Consider the following 19304-nt stretch of genomic DNA (forward strand, 5'->3'; position numbering starts at 1 on the left):
TGATTTTTTTTTTTTTTTTTTTAATGCTGTTGAATCACTTTCCTAAGGAGAATCTTTAATATCCAGACATGTTTTATTTAAAGGGAATGCTTTTCCTGGTCCTATGAATGAGAGGCCTTATGTTGAGAGTTGTGCAATAGCAGGTCTGTGATGGAGATTGTGAAAATAACTTTCTGTATGAGTGTTTCACTACATGCAGTTTTCAAATAGTTTAAATTAATGTAGATAAAACATCTGGATTGTTTTAATTTAAAAAATGTGAACTGGATTGTTGGAAAGATGGTAATTTTTGGAATCAAATAAATTGATTATTTAAAGGGTACCTTTTCACTTCCCAAGTAATTAATTTGTATTTTATTTTTTGAGTACTTTTATTGAAGCATAATCGTGTACATTTATTCCCTGAAAAAAATGAAATATAGTAGAAATATCTTTATCTGTAACAAACCAACAGTTGGTCTAGCTAGCTAGTCTTTACTCAGTGGTAAGTGAAATTCGACAACAGACTGACATTGCAAATATTTATTAGTGGATCTCATGAAATCTGTCAAGATCGTTTTAAAAAGTTTTTATTAGCAAATTAAGCAAAATTTGTGGAAAATTTACATTGTTTCCATGACAACTAAGCACATTTCAGTAAATGGAAAGATGTGATAAAAGTTGTACTTATACATATACATAGCTGTATTTTTATTTTATTCTGATTTTATTAAAAAACAAAACAAAAAACGAGTCTGGAAGGGAGTGCTTTGTCATGACAAAATAATGCATAGCATGAAAAGTGACCTGGACAAATTTCTTGACATTTCTTCATTCATGAAGAGTTGAAATTGTTGAATAAACAGAAATATAAGATAATATATAACATTTTGTAAAGATAATAGTGATTGTAAATTTATATAGTCAATGATAGTTTCCAAAATATTTAGTAATCATAATCAACATTTAAGTAATGGAAAGTCAATGGAAATGAATTGGCTAGTAGATGTCGGAACCATGTTATTAAGACTCCCATAAAATAAAGTGGCATTTAAAAAAAAAATTAAAAAATGTCAACATGAATCATAAGATACTTGCACACGCAATCTTCGAATCACAGTAAAAAGAATAAAAACACAAATTTGGTAAAGCACATAATCACTATGAGAACAGTTTTTTTTTTTATGGCAGTTAATAAAACATATTCACATGGGTAAGCATTTCATATCACATATTCCTGGGAAGCTTGCAGACATTGCATAAACCGGCATACTGAGTTCACATATAGCTACAAGTAAATAAAGTAAATGTAAGAATAGGCAAGTGAGGTCTTATTGCTGAAGGCGGCGTACAGGTCTCCTGGTGTCAGTGGATTGGTTGGTCTGGGTCATGTCTGAAACAAAACTCAATTTATTTGATTTACCGATATTTGTAGTAAATGTGCATTTCAGTTAGTTTGTGTATGAACGCACCTGAGAAGTCCAGCTCATAGGTGAACCTGCCCGCCCTGAAACTCATTGTGCCAGTGGAGTCCTGCTGGTACTCGGCTTCAATATCTTCACTTGACACGCTGCAGTGTCCCCGAGAACCGCCCTGCACAACCACAAAGTCAAAGTTTATGACACAGAATAGGTGTGACTGTCTTTGTTTTGTTGTGCAAGATCACAGGTCAAATTCTAAGCAGCACGATAGCCACATTAAAGTGAATATGTAACTGAATATGTAACCCTAATACAGTTAGAATGAACAAGGCCTATAAGTTCTAGCAAGACACCATGTAACAATCACCCATATTATCACTTGTAGCAACTTCTGCAACCATCACATCATAAAATGTAAAAAAGGTAAAGATTTATTTACTTTACTATAATCCTTCCATTTGCCATCCATGTCTTTGAACTGCCAGCGAGCTTGTGACAATGCACTGTGATAGAACAAAAGTATTAATTGTAATGCACTCATACATCAATGATAAATCCACTTTTTATATAAACAGTCCATTTTATGACAGCATTTTGAGACTTTCTTAACAATGGAGCTTACATTGATCAGGCATAACATTATGACCACCTTCCTAAAATTGTGTTGGTCCCCCTTTCGCTGCCAAAACAGCCCTGACCCATCGAGGCATGGACTCCACTAGAAGGTGTGCTGTGGTATCTGGCACCAAGATGTTAGCAGCAGATCCTTTAAGTCCTGTAAGTTGTGAGGTGGAGCCTGCATGAATTGGACTTGTTTGTTCAGCACATCCCAAAGATTCTCAATTGGATTGAGAGCTGGGGAATTCGGAGGCCAAGTCAACACCTCAAACTCAATGTTGTGCTCCTCAAACCGTTCCTGAACCATTTTTGCTTTGTGCCAGGGAGCATTATCCTGCTGAGAGAGGCCACAGATACCAGGGAATACTGTTTCCATGAAAGGGTGTACATGGTCTGCAACAATGATTAGGTAGGTGGTACGTGTCAAAGTAACATCTACATGGATGGCAGGACCAGAACATTGCCCAAAGCATCACACTGCCCCCAGCTGCTTGCCTTCTTCCCATAGTGCATCCTGGTGCCATGCGATCCCCAGGTAGTGACGCACCCGGCCATTTACCAGGCCATGATTCATCAGACCAGGCCACCTTCTTCCATTGCTCCGTGGTCCAGTTCTGATGCTCATGTGCCCACTGTTGGCGCTTTCGGCGGTGGACAGGAGTCAGCATGGGCACCCTTACTAGTCTGCGGCTATGCAGCCCCATACGCAACAAACTGCGGTACACTGTGTATTCTGACACTTTTCTATTAGAACCAGCATTAACTTCTTGAGCAATCTGAACTACAGTAGCTCATCTGTTGGATCAGACCACACGGGCCAGCCTTCGCTCCCCACGTGCATCAGTGAGCCTTGGCCGCCCATGACCCTGTCGTCGGTTCACCACTGTTCCTTCCTTGGACCACTTTTGATAAATACTGACCACTGCAGACCGGGAACACCCCACAAAAGCTGCAGTTTTGGAGATGCTCTGATCCAGTCGTCTAACCATCACAATGTGGCCCTTGTCAAACTCACTAAAATCCTTACGCTTGCCTATTTTTCCTGCTTCTAACACATCAACTTTGAGGACAAAATGTTCACTTGCTGCCTAATATACCTCACCCACTAACAGGTGCCATGATGAAGAGATAATCAGTGTTGTTCACTTCACCTGTCAGTGGTCATAATGTTATGCTTGATTGGTGTATTTTTAATGCCGTTTATATCTCACAACTGCAAGTTATCTCACAAGTTATCTTGTATCTTGCAATTCTGACTTTTTTCCCCAAATTTTTCAAAACCTGGCCACAAGCGCAGGAGTATTTTGGAGAGACCTTGTTTATAACTCATGATTGTTAGAAAAAGAAGGTTGAATTGTTAGATATAAACTCGCAATTGTGAGATAAAAAGTCACAATTTCCTTTTTAATATTTTTATTCCATGGCAGAAATAAACTTCCATAGAAAAGTCTTTTATCAATGGATTCATACCTGTTTGTTTGCTGGATTCCATTCGCGACTCTCCGGACAGCTCTTTTTGTTCCATATTTATTGTTCACTTGATACATTCCTGTAGACATGAAGATAAATGATGATACAGATGACTAATCAATATGTTTGCATTCCTTTTCAAACACAGTTAAAGCCTTGACATTTTAACTTTAACACATTACTCCTAGCAGACATTCTCTAGAAGACGTTTTATAACAAAAGGCCTCTGCTTTTCCCTCATGTTAGTTGTACACTACAGACTTCTATATATAAAGATTTTTTTATTTTATTTTATAATGTCTTAATGTATCTTACCACCAAAGTAAAGAGTGTAAGAGAATCGTCTGACTGTGAATGAAACTTGGCACTGAGGGTTGAGCTGATACAACCTCTCGATTTCTGCACTATCCAATGAACATCCCTGTAAAACACCAATGAACATTTAGATTAAACATGTCACTTTCGCCTTCAACATTTCAGTGGATTTGGAAGTAATAACAGCGTTTAGAACTCACTGGTTTCTGGTACTCGGTCCAAATACCCTCATCACCCATAAACTCCCAGATGTACTGAGAAGAAGAATTTGTTGGGTTTGCAGAGGGAGTTGCCAAAAGTGGTGAACTGCATGTCATAAAAGGAAATAAAAGGGTTTGTCTAAAAATACAATTTTAATGATAATGGGAATTCACAACTAGAGCTAATTAAGTAATACCTGTTTTGATGTGCTGTTGTACTGTTGTTGTGCGTTACTATTGCATTAAATTTTGGTCGCCGTCTTACTTTCCTTGACATGTATGTGGATAGATTCATTTGAGTCATGGCTACAAAATAAAAAAAGTTAGTGTTTCCATTTTTTGAGAAGGACTATATGCTTTCACAGCCATGAAGGTTTTAATCAGTCTCATTTGTCCAATTACCATTGAAGTCCACACTGTAAGTCATGCTTCCTGCAGTAAACTTGACTGAGCCTCTTGGGTTGCTGTTGTACTGCTGTTCTATAAAATCACTTCCAATTGAGGATGCTCTCCCACCGAATCCCTGCAGAAATTAGAGAGGAAACAAAAGTAAAGTCTGATCAATAGACCTTGTGTGCTACATTATATCTAGCAGGGATGCCAACTTTTGAGTTCAGATTGGTGTGAGAATGGGGTTTGGGGGGGGGGACGGGTTATTGACACAAATTCCATGATTCGATTAATGAGCTTGCAATTCAGTTTCAATGTCGATTCAATATCTATTCATTTGGATATACGTGGATATAGTACATTTTCATTTTTTCAAGGAACAATTAGCATCGCACACCTGTAGGTAATAGATAGGTGCGTAGGAAAAAAGACTGGTATAGTCAAAATATTAAAAAACAAGAAAATCCCGCACACTATCAACTTGCAAAACAATAAAAAAGGTACTTTATTAGCAACGTTTCGATCGTAAGATCTTCATCAGGCATCAACCTGATTGAAACGTTGCTAATAAAGTACCTTTTTTATTGTTTTGCAAGTTGATAGTGTGCGGGATTTTCTTGTTTTTTCAAATTTTTCAAGGAAAAAAATCTAATGTTGCAAACATTAGAAAAAAAGGGAACTCTCAGCTGGTACATTATTATTATTATTAAAGGATAATTAATAACTGACTTGTATACAATTGCATAAGGCCTTTATTATAATAATAATGTTATGAAAATACATTTTAATGGTATGAGAGTAAAAAAAATAATGAATATGTAATATAGTGCTTTTTTTGCTATTTGCTCCAGAATATATTTTTCACTATACAGTTTATGGACAATGAATGGCTTTTCTGAGGTAAATGTAGGGCTGGGCGATATGGCAAAAATGTAATCTCGATAATTTTTTCCCATATTGATCAATAACGATATATATTTCGATATATAAACTGTTAATGCTAACAGCTTCAAAAGAGTATCCCAACTACGACTGAAGCCACAAAAATTTGAGGGTTCATTAATTACATTTTAAAGTATAGTTTATTAAAAAAAAACAAATACACATGGGCAGATTACAATGTGTACACAAAATTAACAACACAAAATTAAGACAACTTACTAACTTAGTGTGTGACTTTAATTATAAACAAGCCCGAAATACGCCGGGACTCTTATTTTGAAATATCTACACAATTGCGGGCTGATCCTTCAGATTCTTACAACCGTCTAAAACATTATATAAAGGCCATAAAGTAGACATTGTAATACTTCATCAACTTGTTGAGTTCATTAGCAATCGCTTGGCATAAATCTGCTCTTTTCATTGATTGAGAAACACTTTGAAGCAGTCTGAAGCGCTTTGGTCACTGCTTCCACTCATTTCCAGTTTTCTTTGCAAAGTGCCGAAGGAAATTGACTTTGTTCTTTGATGTGAACGTTAAAAGCTGCATGCTGATTGGCTTTTGTCACATATTTCTGCTGTATGATTGGCTCTTATATTAATCTATATCAAGTAAAACTGCCTAGAGCTTATCATCGTTATCGACATATATTTTTTCAAGATTTCACGATTCAATATGATATCGTTTATCGGCACAGCCCTAGGTAAATGTAATGTTACCTGATATATTTTTTACAAGCTGTTTTATCTGTGGTTGAAACACTGGCATGAGACATTTCAGTAAGTTGAACTGTTTTTTTCAACATACCCTCTGATGTTCATTCATGTTTATGTTGTACTGTAACTAATAGTAAAGAGACAGACGATCGGTTCACATGCGCTACCATTTTGGTTGAACAGAGGCACTACAGCGAACTGTCACGCCAAATTAAGAGCGCCAAAACGGTATTTATTGTTTTTTTACTTAGTTGGCAGCGGCATAACTCCAAATTAATATATTTCTAGAACTTACCTGAGATCCATATTCACACCAGCGATGGTTATCTTTGTAGTACCAGCCTACTTCCTGTTTCTGGTTAGCGGAGAGCAGCGTATTGCGCCGTATACTAAGGTTATGAAGAGGTCCATTGACTGTCATTTCATCAAAGTCAATATGGGCGGCCCTGTGTAATAGATCGGAAAGGCTTAAATTAATATTTAATCCTACAGATTATATTAATAAAAATACTTTAGTAAATGACTGTAGTGAATAACAGTAATAATAATAATACATGCATACAAACATAATCAGTGAATGTAAAGTCTTATTTAAATGATTTCTGTAATAAATTTGTTGAAGACCAGCTCACCCCATGTTGAGGTAGATGCTGATCCCATTAGCCCCTGGCTGACAGTAATGGGCCTCAATGACAAAATCATTAGCAATAGAAACCCACTGCTGTCCATTAAACAGCTGCCACTCATAGTGGTTACCTGAGGGTTTGAATGAATGGATGACTCAATGAATGACTGAATGAATGAGTAAAAAATGAACAGTCAATCACACAAAATATGGGAATGTTAATTTCTCATTAAGTTATCCTAATAAAGAAATTATATTTTGTCAGATATACTTATTTGCTGCAAAACAGAACCCAACATAAAAATGATAAATATATAAGCCAAACAGACTTACCTGTAGCCATGCTGTTAGATAATGCTGTTGTGTCTTCCTGAATAATGATAGCCTAAAGATTTTAAATGAACCATTTAAACTTTTTTTTTTCCCTGTTATGTAAATACAACTGTCAATGTAAACACAGTGTGTGGAAAAATACTGGATTTAACTGAATCCAACTACAATAATATGATTCAAAAAGGTAAATTAGAATAATTGTGTCACCTACCTAAAGCATAACAGCTGACGCCATCTTTAAGGTCATAACTTCTAGCTCCTTTTCCTTAAATTGATTTTCACACTTCTAAACAAATAGACAGAGACAAGGCTATTCAGTAGAACATTTTATGAAAAAGTTGATTAAAGTAGGCCTACACTAAGTACGATTTTAATACAGATAATGTGTTTTAAGTAGGCCTATTCATCGTAAACCACGCAGTTCCATCTCAAAAGCTAAATTTAATATTTTTTAAAAAATGTTGGAAATACCTTTAAAGGGATAGTTCGTCCAAAAATGAAAATGATCCCATGATTTACTCACCCTCAAGCCAGGTGTATATGACTATCTTCTTTCAGATGAACACAATCAGATATATTTAAAAATATTCTTGCATTTTGAAGGCAAAAATAATGCATTCATCCATAAAAAAAAGTAATCAATACAACTCCAGTGGGTTACAAGTGCCGGAAGGTAGTTATTTGAATTTATAACATCTTAAATATGGATTTTTTTCTTACAAAATCACTTAAGACGGCCTTTATTAACCCATTAGAGTCGTATGGATTACTTTTTCTATGGATGGATGCATTTTTTTAAATGGCCAAGAAGACAAGATTTGAGCCCAAGATAATGAAACCAAGTGCTTTGGAAAGATAATGAAATGCTGATATTTCGAAATATATTCACCTTTCTTAATTATCAGGTTTTTACCTATTCAAAATCGCTGGTTGACATTTTAAGACGCCGCACAAAACGGCGTAAAACCTATAGGACTGCACTTTTTAATAATACGTCACTTAACTATGCGCTTTAATCCAAATATGTAAACAGAGCGAATACAAAAATACAGTAAAACGTAGCAGGAGCATGAGGGACACAAATGGTGCCCGTTTTGTTGAATTGCCTAAATTTACAACAATTTAATAAGATCTGCGAACTAAGCTGTTATTTGACGCTCTCGGAGATGTTGTTAAATAAGGTCACGAAATTTTTAGTGTAAAAAAAATTAAAGGGTTAGTCGGTCTACTCACCAAATATAGTTCCTAGACATTGTAATACATCGTTATAGCATTAAAAATCTAAAAACGTATTTGTCAAAACGTACAGTCGAATGTTTGTTAGAATTTAAAGTGCTCCACAGCCGAGAACCCCCTGACCCAGTTTCGGTTTCTTTTCAGTCTCGTGCGAACAAACAGGGAGTTTGTGGGTTGTGACTTACTGTATATGTATGTGCTTACAACGAATTTGAAAAGATGTGCCTGCGTTATATATATATAAATTGCTCTCATTGGGTGTTTCTTTAACCTTGAGGCACTTTTATATCTCGTATAGTGCTATAAAGTAAAAAAAGTATAATATAAACAACAAGTGAAGTAATGTAAACAACAAGTGATGTAAACAGTTTAATATTCATTGTGAGAAAATATTTATAAATTCTATATTATATGAATAATAACTAAATAATATGAGCTCAATCTTAATAACTACTGTTAATTTTTTTCTTTTACAGGAAAAAATGAGCCAAAAAAGAGATTTAACTCAGACTAGAAAGTCAAAAATTATTAAATGTTCATGAGAAAGATGCAATACTAAAAATTGCAAAGTTAAAGCATGACCAATGGACAGAAAAATGCTAATTTGGACTAGCAGGGTCAGACAAAGGTGGAGAAGAAAAGATTAATTAAAAATTAAGGTGAAGAATTAAGTGTGAAATCATCAGGAAGCCTGTAGTCTCCAGCTCCACCATTTTCCAGAACTGCAACCTACCTGGAGTCTCCAGAAGTGCAAGGTGTCAGGATCGTAGAGACTTGGGTTAGGTAAAGAATCCTAAAAAAATGACCCCACGTAAGAAAAATCACAAGCTGAAGTGTTGTAAAATACATGAAGACGTTTTTTTTTTTTTTTTAGGTTTTATAGACCGACAGATTGAGAGTGACTCTTGAAGGACCAGCACCACATCTTCTTGTACCACTGTTAGAAGAATTTATCCTCTAGAATCTGGCAGTAAGGCGTGGGAGTTCATTTTTAGTCCATCTCCTACCCTGATCTTCCAAAACTTACTGCCAGATTCTGGAAGATAAATTCTTCAAACAGTGGTACAGATGTCTTCAGAAGGATCTTTCTTCCTCCTCATTTTGCATTAGAACTGCTTAATAATGTGAAACAACCTTTTTTATGTAGATCTTCCATTTACCTAAGTATATATATATATATAATTTATTTATGAAATATAATTTATGAAAAATGTAAGGGGGTCTGAATACTTTCCGTACCCACTGTATATATATATATATATATATATATATATATATATATATATATATATATATATATATATATATATATACAGTGGGTACGGAAAGTATTCAGACCCCCTTAAATTTTTCACTCTTTGTTATATTGTAGCCATATGCTAAAATCATTCCAATCAGTATAATCAAACACAGCTGCTCAAATAAAGGTGTAGAACCATCTCAAGGATGATCAGAAGAAATGGGCAGCACCTGAGTTAAATATATGAGTGTCACAGCAAAGGGTCTGAATACTTAGAACCATGTGATATTTCAGTTTTTCTTTTTTACTAAATCTGCAAAAATGTCAACAATTCTGTGTTTTTCTGTCAATATGGGGTGCTGTGTGTACATTAATGAGGAAAAAAAAAAATGAACTTAAATGATTTTAGCAAATGGCTGCAATATAACATAGTGAAAAATTTAAGGGGTCTGAATACTTTCCGTACCCACTGTGTGTATGTGTATATATATATATATATATATATATATATATATATATAGGCCTATTTTTTAATGTGGGTCATTTATAATCGAGCTATAATTTCAGTTTATACAAAATGTGAAAATTATTTAATTGTATACATACATTTTTTCCTTCAATTAGCCAAGACAAAGGTTCTGCCATTTTCTTTTCTATTTTATTTTGTATTCATTTTATTTTTATTCAAGTAGCACTTATAAAACCATCCACATACTTCCACAACCTCTTGCATAGCATGTTGTTACATGTAAACAGTTCAGTTTGTAATCAACAAAACCAAGTAAAAACAGCTTCACTCAAATGATTGTCTTAATGTAGTAATTTCATGTAATTCATTTTTGTCATGTAAAAACATTATCTCAGTATTCACAGAGGTTTATTGTGCATCCCTGAATCCACTTTGTTTAATCATTTGAGCGTCTGTGAGTGTTAATGCTAAAAAAAAATAAGTGCACATGAAAAAATGAAACTGTCCAGCTGGAAAACGTTTCACAAGCAGTGTATAAACATTGGTTGTCAGGCAGTTGCACAGGCAAAAAATATGCATGCCTGTTGTTATGGCACATTGGCTAGTAAGAATAATAACAATATTTATGCTCCAGGTTGCATGAGACAAATAATTGTTTTTAAGTTGATGTGGCAAGCAGCATTTCAAATAATTCATATTAACATGAAATTTATCAAAATAACTGAATTTTCCTACAGGCAGTTTACCAAACAAAACAACAATTCCTGTTAAAACATCCTAACTCATAATCACACACATTCATATCAGTCATAATCACTAAAAACTTTACTTCCACCCCAGATTTGACTCTTATTTGCTGTTTGGATCTTGCATATCAGGCCAATATCTGTTGCAAGACCTTGAGCCACTTTACTTTTCCACACGCCTGATCTTGCGTTCAGCTTTAGTGCTCTGGTTGACTTGACTCATCTCTGAATGGAAAAAAAGACAAAGCATATTTTATCATATTCAAAAATCATAATTTTCATTAAGAATTTTAAAGTGATTCAAGATCAAGTCATGTTAATAAACACAAAGATCATGTGGTGGCTTATACAAAAGAAGACATTTAAATGTTTCACACAGTTTCTAAATTACATACTTGCAAAATCCAGAGTGTAACTGTCATTATTCACAGTGAAATTCATGGTCTTTTGGCTCTGCTGGTAACACCTCTCAATGTCAGCACTTGAGACTGAACAACCACCCTATTGAAATATAATATCAAGATCAGTGACAGCAATTTGAATCTCTTTGTGCTCATAAAATGTGTAGACAAAGTCATTAATTAAGGGATAATGTACATTAAGCCTGTCATTATCGCAAACTAAACCCCTTCAGGGAGATCAGGACTGGTATTGCATCACTCATGAAGGGTTTTATATTGCAATGATTAGTAGTTGAATGCACTTTCCCTCTTATTATACTATTACACTATTATTTTTCTTCCCGAATGGGAGTCTATGGCAGCCCTATGCACGGAATATGAGAAAATGATGAAATGTGGCACAATTGTAGAGATGGTAATGAATAGTGATTGGACCAATTTTGCAGTCTCTAGGACCAACTCTATAGCGCCACCACCAAAATTTACTTTTCTAAAGGTTATAGCTCTTGAACACTTTGTTCTAGAAAAATTAAATTCAGCTCACCCCATTCCTCTCCTCATTGGAAATTTTCCACACAGAAATTTGTTATTCATCTTTGTTCAAAAGTTATGATGTTGCGAACTTAACGAGGTCGACCTAAAATTTGTTCAGAGGCTATACTAAAAAAAATGTGGATACTTCATCGGAACAATGATCTGAGGGTCCATGCCAAGTGGGAACATAGGCACCTACAGGTCATGAGATCTGAAAAATAGCTATTTTTGCGAATAACTTTTGAAAAGTTTGCCAGAAAATCATGATGTCAAATCACAATTCCTAGTGCCATGCCTAATTTGGGGATACCGATTTTGCAGGCGGCTCAGTACTGGCCAGCGCTGTTCACATGAGCGCCACGACGCATGCTTGTGATGCTGACGCAGAACACGGAAGCGCTGCACTGTGTTTACTACGTCAACTGAGTATGAGACTGACATGGAAGAGAAGAAATTGTTGAATAAAGTAATTTTTGTTTTTTTGCGCACAAAAAAAAGTTATTTTTGTTTTTTTGCGTCGTTTCATAACATTAAGGTTGAACCATTGTAGTCACATGGACTATTTTAATGATGTCTTTAACTACCTTTCTGGACCTTGAAAGTGGTCGTTGTGTTGCGCTCTATCGGAGGACAGATAGCTCATGGATTTCATCAAAAATGTCTTAATTTGTGTTCCGAAGATGAACAAAGGTCTTGAGCAACATGAGGACAGAATTTTCATTTTTGGGTGAACTAACCCTTTAAGACATTTTTAAGACCTGCAGAAACCCTGTGATATTTTGAATTAGTTTTTTTTTTTTTTCTATTTTAATTTAGGGCCTGAAAACATAAACTTTTGAAAAAAGGATTTCAAGTTTTTGAAAATTATACCGTTATCGTATCTGTATAAACTACAAAAACACAAATTTGTGAAAATAGTGACATTATGCGCATATGTATTATGTGTTCAGTCTTTAGGCGTGTAGTGTTTCTTTAAAAAAGTGACATCGCCAACTACTGGCCTGGCATGAATAATACAGCATTTTTTAGTTGTTTTCACAGATCCATGTGAATGGGGATCGTTTTGACAATGTTGTCGCCTGTACGCAAAAAACACAAAGTAAAAACATTTCTGTGTAAATGTACCCTAAATGAAAATGAGAAATTTTGCCTTGGCAAATTTTAAGTTAAAGTTTATTTTATTTCAGGTAATGAAAAGTATGGCTGTATGGTTTTATTTTTAGTTAACTATAATAACCCTGCTTGGTCTTGGTCCATCTTAAACCAGTTTAGACTGGTTTTATTCAACAGGGTGAGCTCATAAAATGTTATACTAAAACCCTCTGAGGCTGTTTTTACTACAAAAAAAGAGTGTTTACTCTTTGAAAAAAGAGACACCAGAGGTCATCATGTAAGAGACACAAAAGTAGCACTGGTATGTTGCTACAAACAATGGTCAAATATACTGTACAACTTGACGTTCATTATACAAATATCAAGTAATTTAGAAAATCGTGTGTTATAATTAATCAATATACACATCATAAATAATAAATATTAATGAACTAAAAAGCATTGTGCATTTGTAAATATTGAAAGAAAGAAGTTTTACCGTGTTGTTGAAGGTATACCACTGTTTACTCCCTTTAAACTGCCACACTGGAGTTCTGTTTGTTGGAGGATTCAATAAGTTTTTCATATGGGAGGCTATTACTTGTAATCTGTTTTATGAACACATTACACTGTTAGCATCATAAGTTATGTGTATTACTTTTACACAACCATGCAAATCAATTTAAACACAACCAATTTTACTACTGCAATGTGATATTTCTGAATGAAACAGAATATTCAATGAAAAAACATAGAGCAAGACCTGAATGTATTTATCTGCAATAGACTGAATAGTGAAAAGTGGGCGTTATATACCTGAATATCACAAAGGTAGCACTTTTTTTTCTTTTCAAATCTTGTTATCATAAATGAGATTGTAATTTGAAAAGGCAAAAAGGCAAACATGAATCTTACCCTCCACTTTTTGATTGTTCATATTTAGGGCGCCGTCTAACCCGCCTCTTATGGCCTGTAGATAAATTTGTCTGACACATTCCTGGAAACACAAACACATTCATGAATGTGATCTTTCCTGTTTGTGGAAAAGGAATGGAAAAGATGTGTGTGTGGGTGAATATGTATCAAACCTTTAAAGCTAATCTCATACTGGACAGAGTCAATGGTGAACTTTACTGAGCCACGTCGGTTGCTTTGATACCCCGTCTCCAGTTTTGAGCTCTCAACTGGACTTTTTTTGCCCTATAGACATACAAATACAATCAATAATGATCAAACTCATTCAGGCATAATATCACTTTAATATCCTTATAATCTTAAACATTGAGATACAGGTTTACACCTGACCTGTAATAAAAACAGTTTTCCTTAAGTTCCTTTTTTTGTCACTTTATGATCCTGGAGTTGATTTTTATTAAAATTGTTTCCACATCTGTTTTGTAATAAAGGTAGCATCAAATCTTGGAAACTTATTCACCATTTTATATAATGAATTTTATAACAAACCCAGACTTTTAATGTTAAAATATCCTAGTTTTTTATAAAATATCCATCATATTCCAGATCCATCATAAAAATATGATCACTTCTTAAAACTATGATAGTATAAATAAATAATGAAAAACTATAGTAGAAATATAGTATATGCAACTCCAGAGAGCAACATAGTGTGGCCCAGATCCGGCCCACATCTGGTACAAGTGGATTACACGCGGACCAGATGTGGGCCGGATCTGGGCCGACACTATGTCAGGGACTAAGGAATTGTTAGTGGACAAATTAAGTTGACAAATTAAATTAAAACTAGTGAGACTGTCAAAGTGTGTTAATGTTGCAGTCCACAGGTCACTTCCATTAGTGTAAAACTCACCTTCCCTCCATACTGGTACCAGCAGTGGTCACCTCTGTAATACCACAACCAATCTGTATCCTTTGAGTTCATACGTCGCACTTTAATATTCTTTTTCTGAAGAACTCTCATTTTAGTGAAATCAATCGAAATCCCCCTGTAATGTGAATGAGAAGGAGTTAACATGTCAGTTACATATAGCTGCAAATTGCAATATCGGGTTACAAGCACATTGAACCAGGATGTGGTCAAAACATCAAATTTGAGGAAAAAGTCGAATGGATACAGTTGTGATATGGTGTGTTACAGCATACAGGAGCAAAATGTGGGAAAATACTGATAATATTTTCTGAGAATCTTTTAATGTGGTACATGCTTACATATTTTTTTGCACATACCCAGCACGGGTGTTATAGATCTTGATTCCTTTGGTGTTAGGGAGTGAATACTGGGCTTCTAGAATGTGATCATTGGAAATATTTTCCCAGCCCTTTCCAAAATTCAGCTGCCATCTGTAGGGCCCGTCACATTCCTCGTCAGTGTCTGTATGTGATTAAAAAATAATTCAACCAATAAACAATTAAACATACACACATTAAAATAAACACAAGCGTGTAAAAATGAGTGACTATAGTACTTAATTACTATATTCTTAATTATACAACAGACCTCAAATGTATATCAATTATGTTCAATTTCAGTTAGAACCTCATTTAGGACAAAATCTATTACAGAATGACATTTTTAAAGTGCATTATCTTATCTTAACTACGGATAGGAAAAGGGTATACCAGAAGCATCCTAACTTGGCAAAAAATCCTAAAAAAAAAAAAAAAACGCCTTAACTTTAGGACAGGTGTCCTAACTTCAAAATTATTTGAAAGCCAAGTGTAAAAATCACATAACTTATGAAAATGGCTTCACATTTATTAATGATACAAGATAAAAAACAGCCATATTTGATGACGGAAAGACATTTTAAACACCCAAACGATGTGCTCCACTATGATGACAAAACACTGATAAATAGTTACAGACTCTGAGGAAGTATAGTGATAGGCTTTGCCATTTCTATCAGGTTTATCAAAACCTCTTTCTGCAGCACTTAATTAAAAGCACACCTGTTTTGTTTCTCCATTTTAATCTCTAGTGTTTACTTCAGCTGCTTGCACACCATTGGTTGCTTGGTATCAGACCTGATTAACTTGATGGAGCGGTTTAAGATTTCCTAACTACAGATAAGATTAGATTTTGTAAGATAGGATAAGAATCCTAAATCAAGTTAAAGGATTAGTTCACTTTCAAATTAATTCAATCTTTACTCACCCTCAAGCCATACTTTCTTCTTTCTGATGAACACAATCAGATAAATATTAATAAATATCCTGACGCATCCAAGCTTTATAATGGCAGTGAAAAAAAAACAATGAATATGAGTTGAATAAAGTGTCTCCATCTTCATCCATCCATCATAAACGTGTGCTCCGGGGGGTTAATAAAGGCCTTCTGAAGCAAAGCGATGCATTTGTGTAAAAAATAAAATAAAATAAAAATCATATTTATGAATAAAATATCTAGCTTCCACCAGACTGCCTTCTGTATTCTACTCATGAAGAAAGTATAAAACTCTCGCAGTTAAAACGCTTACGCTACGTCCTATCCGTTCTCTATTCAACTTACGTCAGTTTACACTTTCTTTGTAAATTGAATACAGAAGGCGGTCTGGTGGAAGCTAGATATTTTACTTCATAACTTGTTAAATATGGATTTTTTTTTCACAAATGAATCACTTCGCTTCAGAAGGCCTTTATTAACCCCCTGGAGCCGTGTGGAGTATATGTTTATGATGGATGGATGTGGATGGAAGAACTTTCTTCAGCTCATACTCTCTGATCATTGCTCACTGCTATTATAAACCTTGGATGCGTCAGGATATTTATTAATATTTCTCAGATTGTGTTCATCAGAAAGAATAAAGTCATATACACCTAGGATGGCTTGAAGGTGAGTAAAGCTTGGGGTAATTTTCATTTGAAAGTGAACTAATGCTTTAAGATTTGCTTCTGTAATACAAATTACAGAAGATCTGACAAGTTAATCCTAAATTAACTTGTCAGATCTTAAGTTAAGACTTGAGATAGAAAGTTTCTGTATATATTATATTATATTATATTATATAACCCATAATTGAAAAAAAAAAAGAAAAATGAAATGAAAATTAAAATAATGTAATTTATTACTCACCCTCATGTCGTTCCACACCCTTAAGACCTTCGTTCACCTTCGGAACACAAATTAAGATATTTTTGTTGAAATCTGATGGCTCAGTGAGGCCTTCATAGCCAGCAAAGACATTTCCTCTCTCAAGATCCATTAATGTACTAAAAACATATTTAAATCAGTTCAATGTGAGTACAGTGGTTCAATATTAATATTATAAAGCGACGAGAATATTTTTGGTGCGCCAAAAAAAACAAAATAACGACTTATTTAGTGATGGCCGATTTCAAAACACTGTTTCAGGAAGCTTCGGAGCGTTGTGAATCTTTTGTGTCGAATCATGATTCGGATCGTGTATCAAACCGCCAAACTGCTGAAATCACATGACTTTGACGATCCGCTGATTCGACACAAAAGATTCATAACGCTCCGAAGCTTCATGAAGCAGTGTTTTGAAATCGGCCATCACTATATAAGTCGTTATTTTGTTTTTTTGGCGCACCAAAAATATTCTCGTCACTTTATAATATTAATATTGAACCACTGTACTCACATGAACTGATTTAAATATGTTTTTAGTACCTTTATGGATCTTGAGAGAGGAAATTTCATTGCTCCCTATGCAGGCCTCACTGAGCCATCAGATTTCAACTAAAATATCTTAACTTGTGTTCCGAAGATTAATGAAGGTCTTACGAGTGTGGAACAACATGAGGGTGAGTAATAAATTACATTATTTTCATTTTTGGGTGAACTAACCCATTAAGAGTTGACTATCAGCTGCTGCTAAATTTGACATTTTAAACAGGTTTCAGGATAACATTGAGTGTGTCAACATTTACTTTTAAATACTTATAAAATACATGTGGAAATGCTTTTAATTCCGTTTAAGAGAGTTTTGTTGATATTTTTACACTTTTAATTGAGTATTGATGATACAGTACTGATATTTTAATTGATAAGTAAAATTTCTCAGTATACTTCTCCACCCCCATACACACATACCTGCAGATGAGTCTCTGCTAGCTTGTCTACGTTGTCCAGCTGATGAACTCTGAAGGTTGTGGTTGAGACGACACCCAGCACCATATTTGCATGAACCCTTCAGGAAGTAACTGCATATGTGCTCATTTCTACACTTGTCCCCAAAACGGCAGTTACCATGATTGTAATGCATACAGACGTTACGCTTGAACACAAAGCATCATAATTGATTAAGATTTATTCATTTATTAAGCTGCAGCTGCATTCACACTCAGTAATGTGATTCTTTCAAATCATTTTTTTACACCACAAGGGCTTTTGTTTCTGCTTTCCTTTGCAATATCTTAAGAGATGTACCTTGTCAGATGTTTGTGCAGCTGCTTCAGTGTCAGATGCAGAATCGGTGGCTGCCTCAGAGTCTGTGTCACTGTCACTGAACTCTGAGCAGCTTTCACTAGATTGATTGCTGCCTTCATCTATGAGGAAAGAAGTGCTCTTTACTGATATGAGAACAATTGGAATCAATAATTCTAAATGAGTTTTGAGAGTTTGACAATAATGATCAGAATTTATGCAATAGAGATTTTACCGGATCACTGGACCTGGAAGTCCGGGGCTAGTTGTCACACAGGGAAGGGCTATAATATTATTATTATTATTTTTAATATTCATAATAGAATGTTCAAAAGAACATAATTTACAGTTGTGCTCAAAAGTTTGCATACCCTGGCAGAAATTGTGAAATTTTGGCATTGATTTTGAAAATCTGACTGATCATGCAAAAAACCTACATGAGAAATACAGGCTACTCTGGAAAAAGACGGTACAATTGTTTCATGGAGCTCAAGACGACGATACTTTCCATACTTCCAAAATCCATATTTTACCCAAACATGGGTTGAAACAACCCAATATATAGTTCATATCGTCTATTATGTCATATATGTGCATAAACAGCAATAATACGTTGCAACAAACCGCTTAAGTTAAGAAAACCCTCAATACCTTCAAAATGTGGTGTAATTTGATTGAACAACTTTAAAAGAGTTTATATTAAGGTAAGAGACTTTACTTTCCAAAATAAACATACTGGAAATATTCACTGGAGTAAAAACCGGTAATAAGTAGTCTATACTAGTTTTAGAAAAATAATATTTCAAAAAGAGTATGACACATTAACCAAGAGAGTGAGTGTTAACCGGAACGCCACAGAAGCTAAAATCACCGCAGTACTTGAGATTAAAAGATTAAATTCGTCGAAGTATTGACAGCTTGTTTGATGCAATTTTGTTTATTTGATGTTGGAATATATATTAAACTCACCCGAATCCTCTTGATAGTTCGAAGCCATATTCATAAATGAAACGCCTTATATATTCTTTCAGTTTCATTTTCTGGTAAATATAAATAGGCCTATGTTCGAGTGTACTAAGCAAGCAGGCGATATATCTACGTTTTGAAATTAATACATTATTACATAAGGGTTTTACGTAAAGTCCACAATAATTTGATTAAAAATAATAATTAAAAAAATCTTTATTATACAGCAATATAGCCTAGTTAAT

The 19304-nt window shown here is 34.6% G+C and overlaps 2 protein-coding genes across 6 annotated transcripts; both read right to left on the reverse strand.

Annotated features, from left to right (window-relative positions):
- Positions 1-666: 666 nt before the first annotated feature.
- si:ch211-244b2.3 (uncharacterized protein LOC557230 homolog) lies at positions 667-8412 on the reverse strand. Its single transcript, XM_067392341.1, has 13 exons — positions 8244-8412; positions 7222-7296; positions 7011-7062; positions 6685-6808; positions 6348-6498; positions 4406-4526; positions 4201-4309; positions 4004-4109; positions 3804-3909; positions 3489-3567; positions 1840-1903; positions 1452-1572; positions 667-1372 (listed from the first exon to the last, which is right to left on the reverse strand). Exons 3-13 carry the CDS (start codon positions 7018-7020, stop codon positions 1311-1313), a joined length of 1053 nt encoding a protein of 350 aa, XP_067248442.1. The 5' UTR covers positions 7021-7062; positions 7222-7296; positions 8244-8412; the 3' UTR covers positions 667-1310.
- A 1719-nt stretch (positions 8413-10131) lies between these two features.
- si:ch211-244b2.4 (uncharacterized protein LOC541512 homolog) lies at positions 10132-19148 on the reverse strand. 5 transcript variants are annotated; one of them, XM_067391112.1, is made up of 11 exons: positions 19063-19136; positions 18329-18355; positions 18097-18215; positions 17761-17944; positions 14916-15078; positions 14557-14692; positions 13817-13928; positions 13644-13725; positions 13228-13336; positions 11097-11202; positions 10132-10926 (listed from the first exon to the last, which is right to left on the reverse strand). In XM_067391112.1, the coding sequence occupies exons 4-11, from the start codon at positions 17930-17932 to the stop codon at positions 10865-10867; spliced, it is 942 nt and encodes a 313-aa protein (XP_067247213.1). In that variant the 5' UTR covers positions 17933-17944; positions 18097-18215; positions 18329-18355; positions 19063-19136; the 3' UTR covers positions 10132-10864. The 5 variants fall into 5 exon arrangements, with proteins under 5 accessions (XP_067247213.1, XP_067247212.1, XP_067247209.1 ...); XM_067391111.1 differs by having other exon boundaries at positions 18329-18377; positions 19063-19087; XM_067391108.1 differs by lacking the exon at positions 18329-18355 and having other exon boundaries at positions 14934-15078; positions 19063-19148.
- Between the last annotated feature and the right edge of the window lie 156 nt (positions 19149-19304).

The sequence above is a fragment of the Chanodichthys erythropterus genome, chromosome 8 (genome assembly GCF_024489055.1).
Source record: "Chanodichthys erythropterus isolate Z2021 chromosome 8, ASM2448905v1, whole genome shotgun sequence".
Lineage (NCBI taxonomy): Eukaryota > Metazoa > Chordata > Actinopteri > Cypriniformes > Xenocyprididae > Chanodichthys > Chanodichthys erythropterus.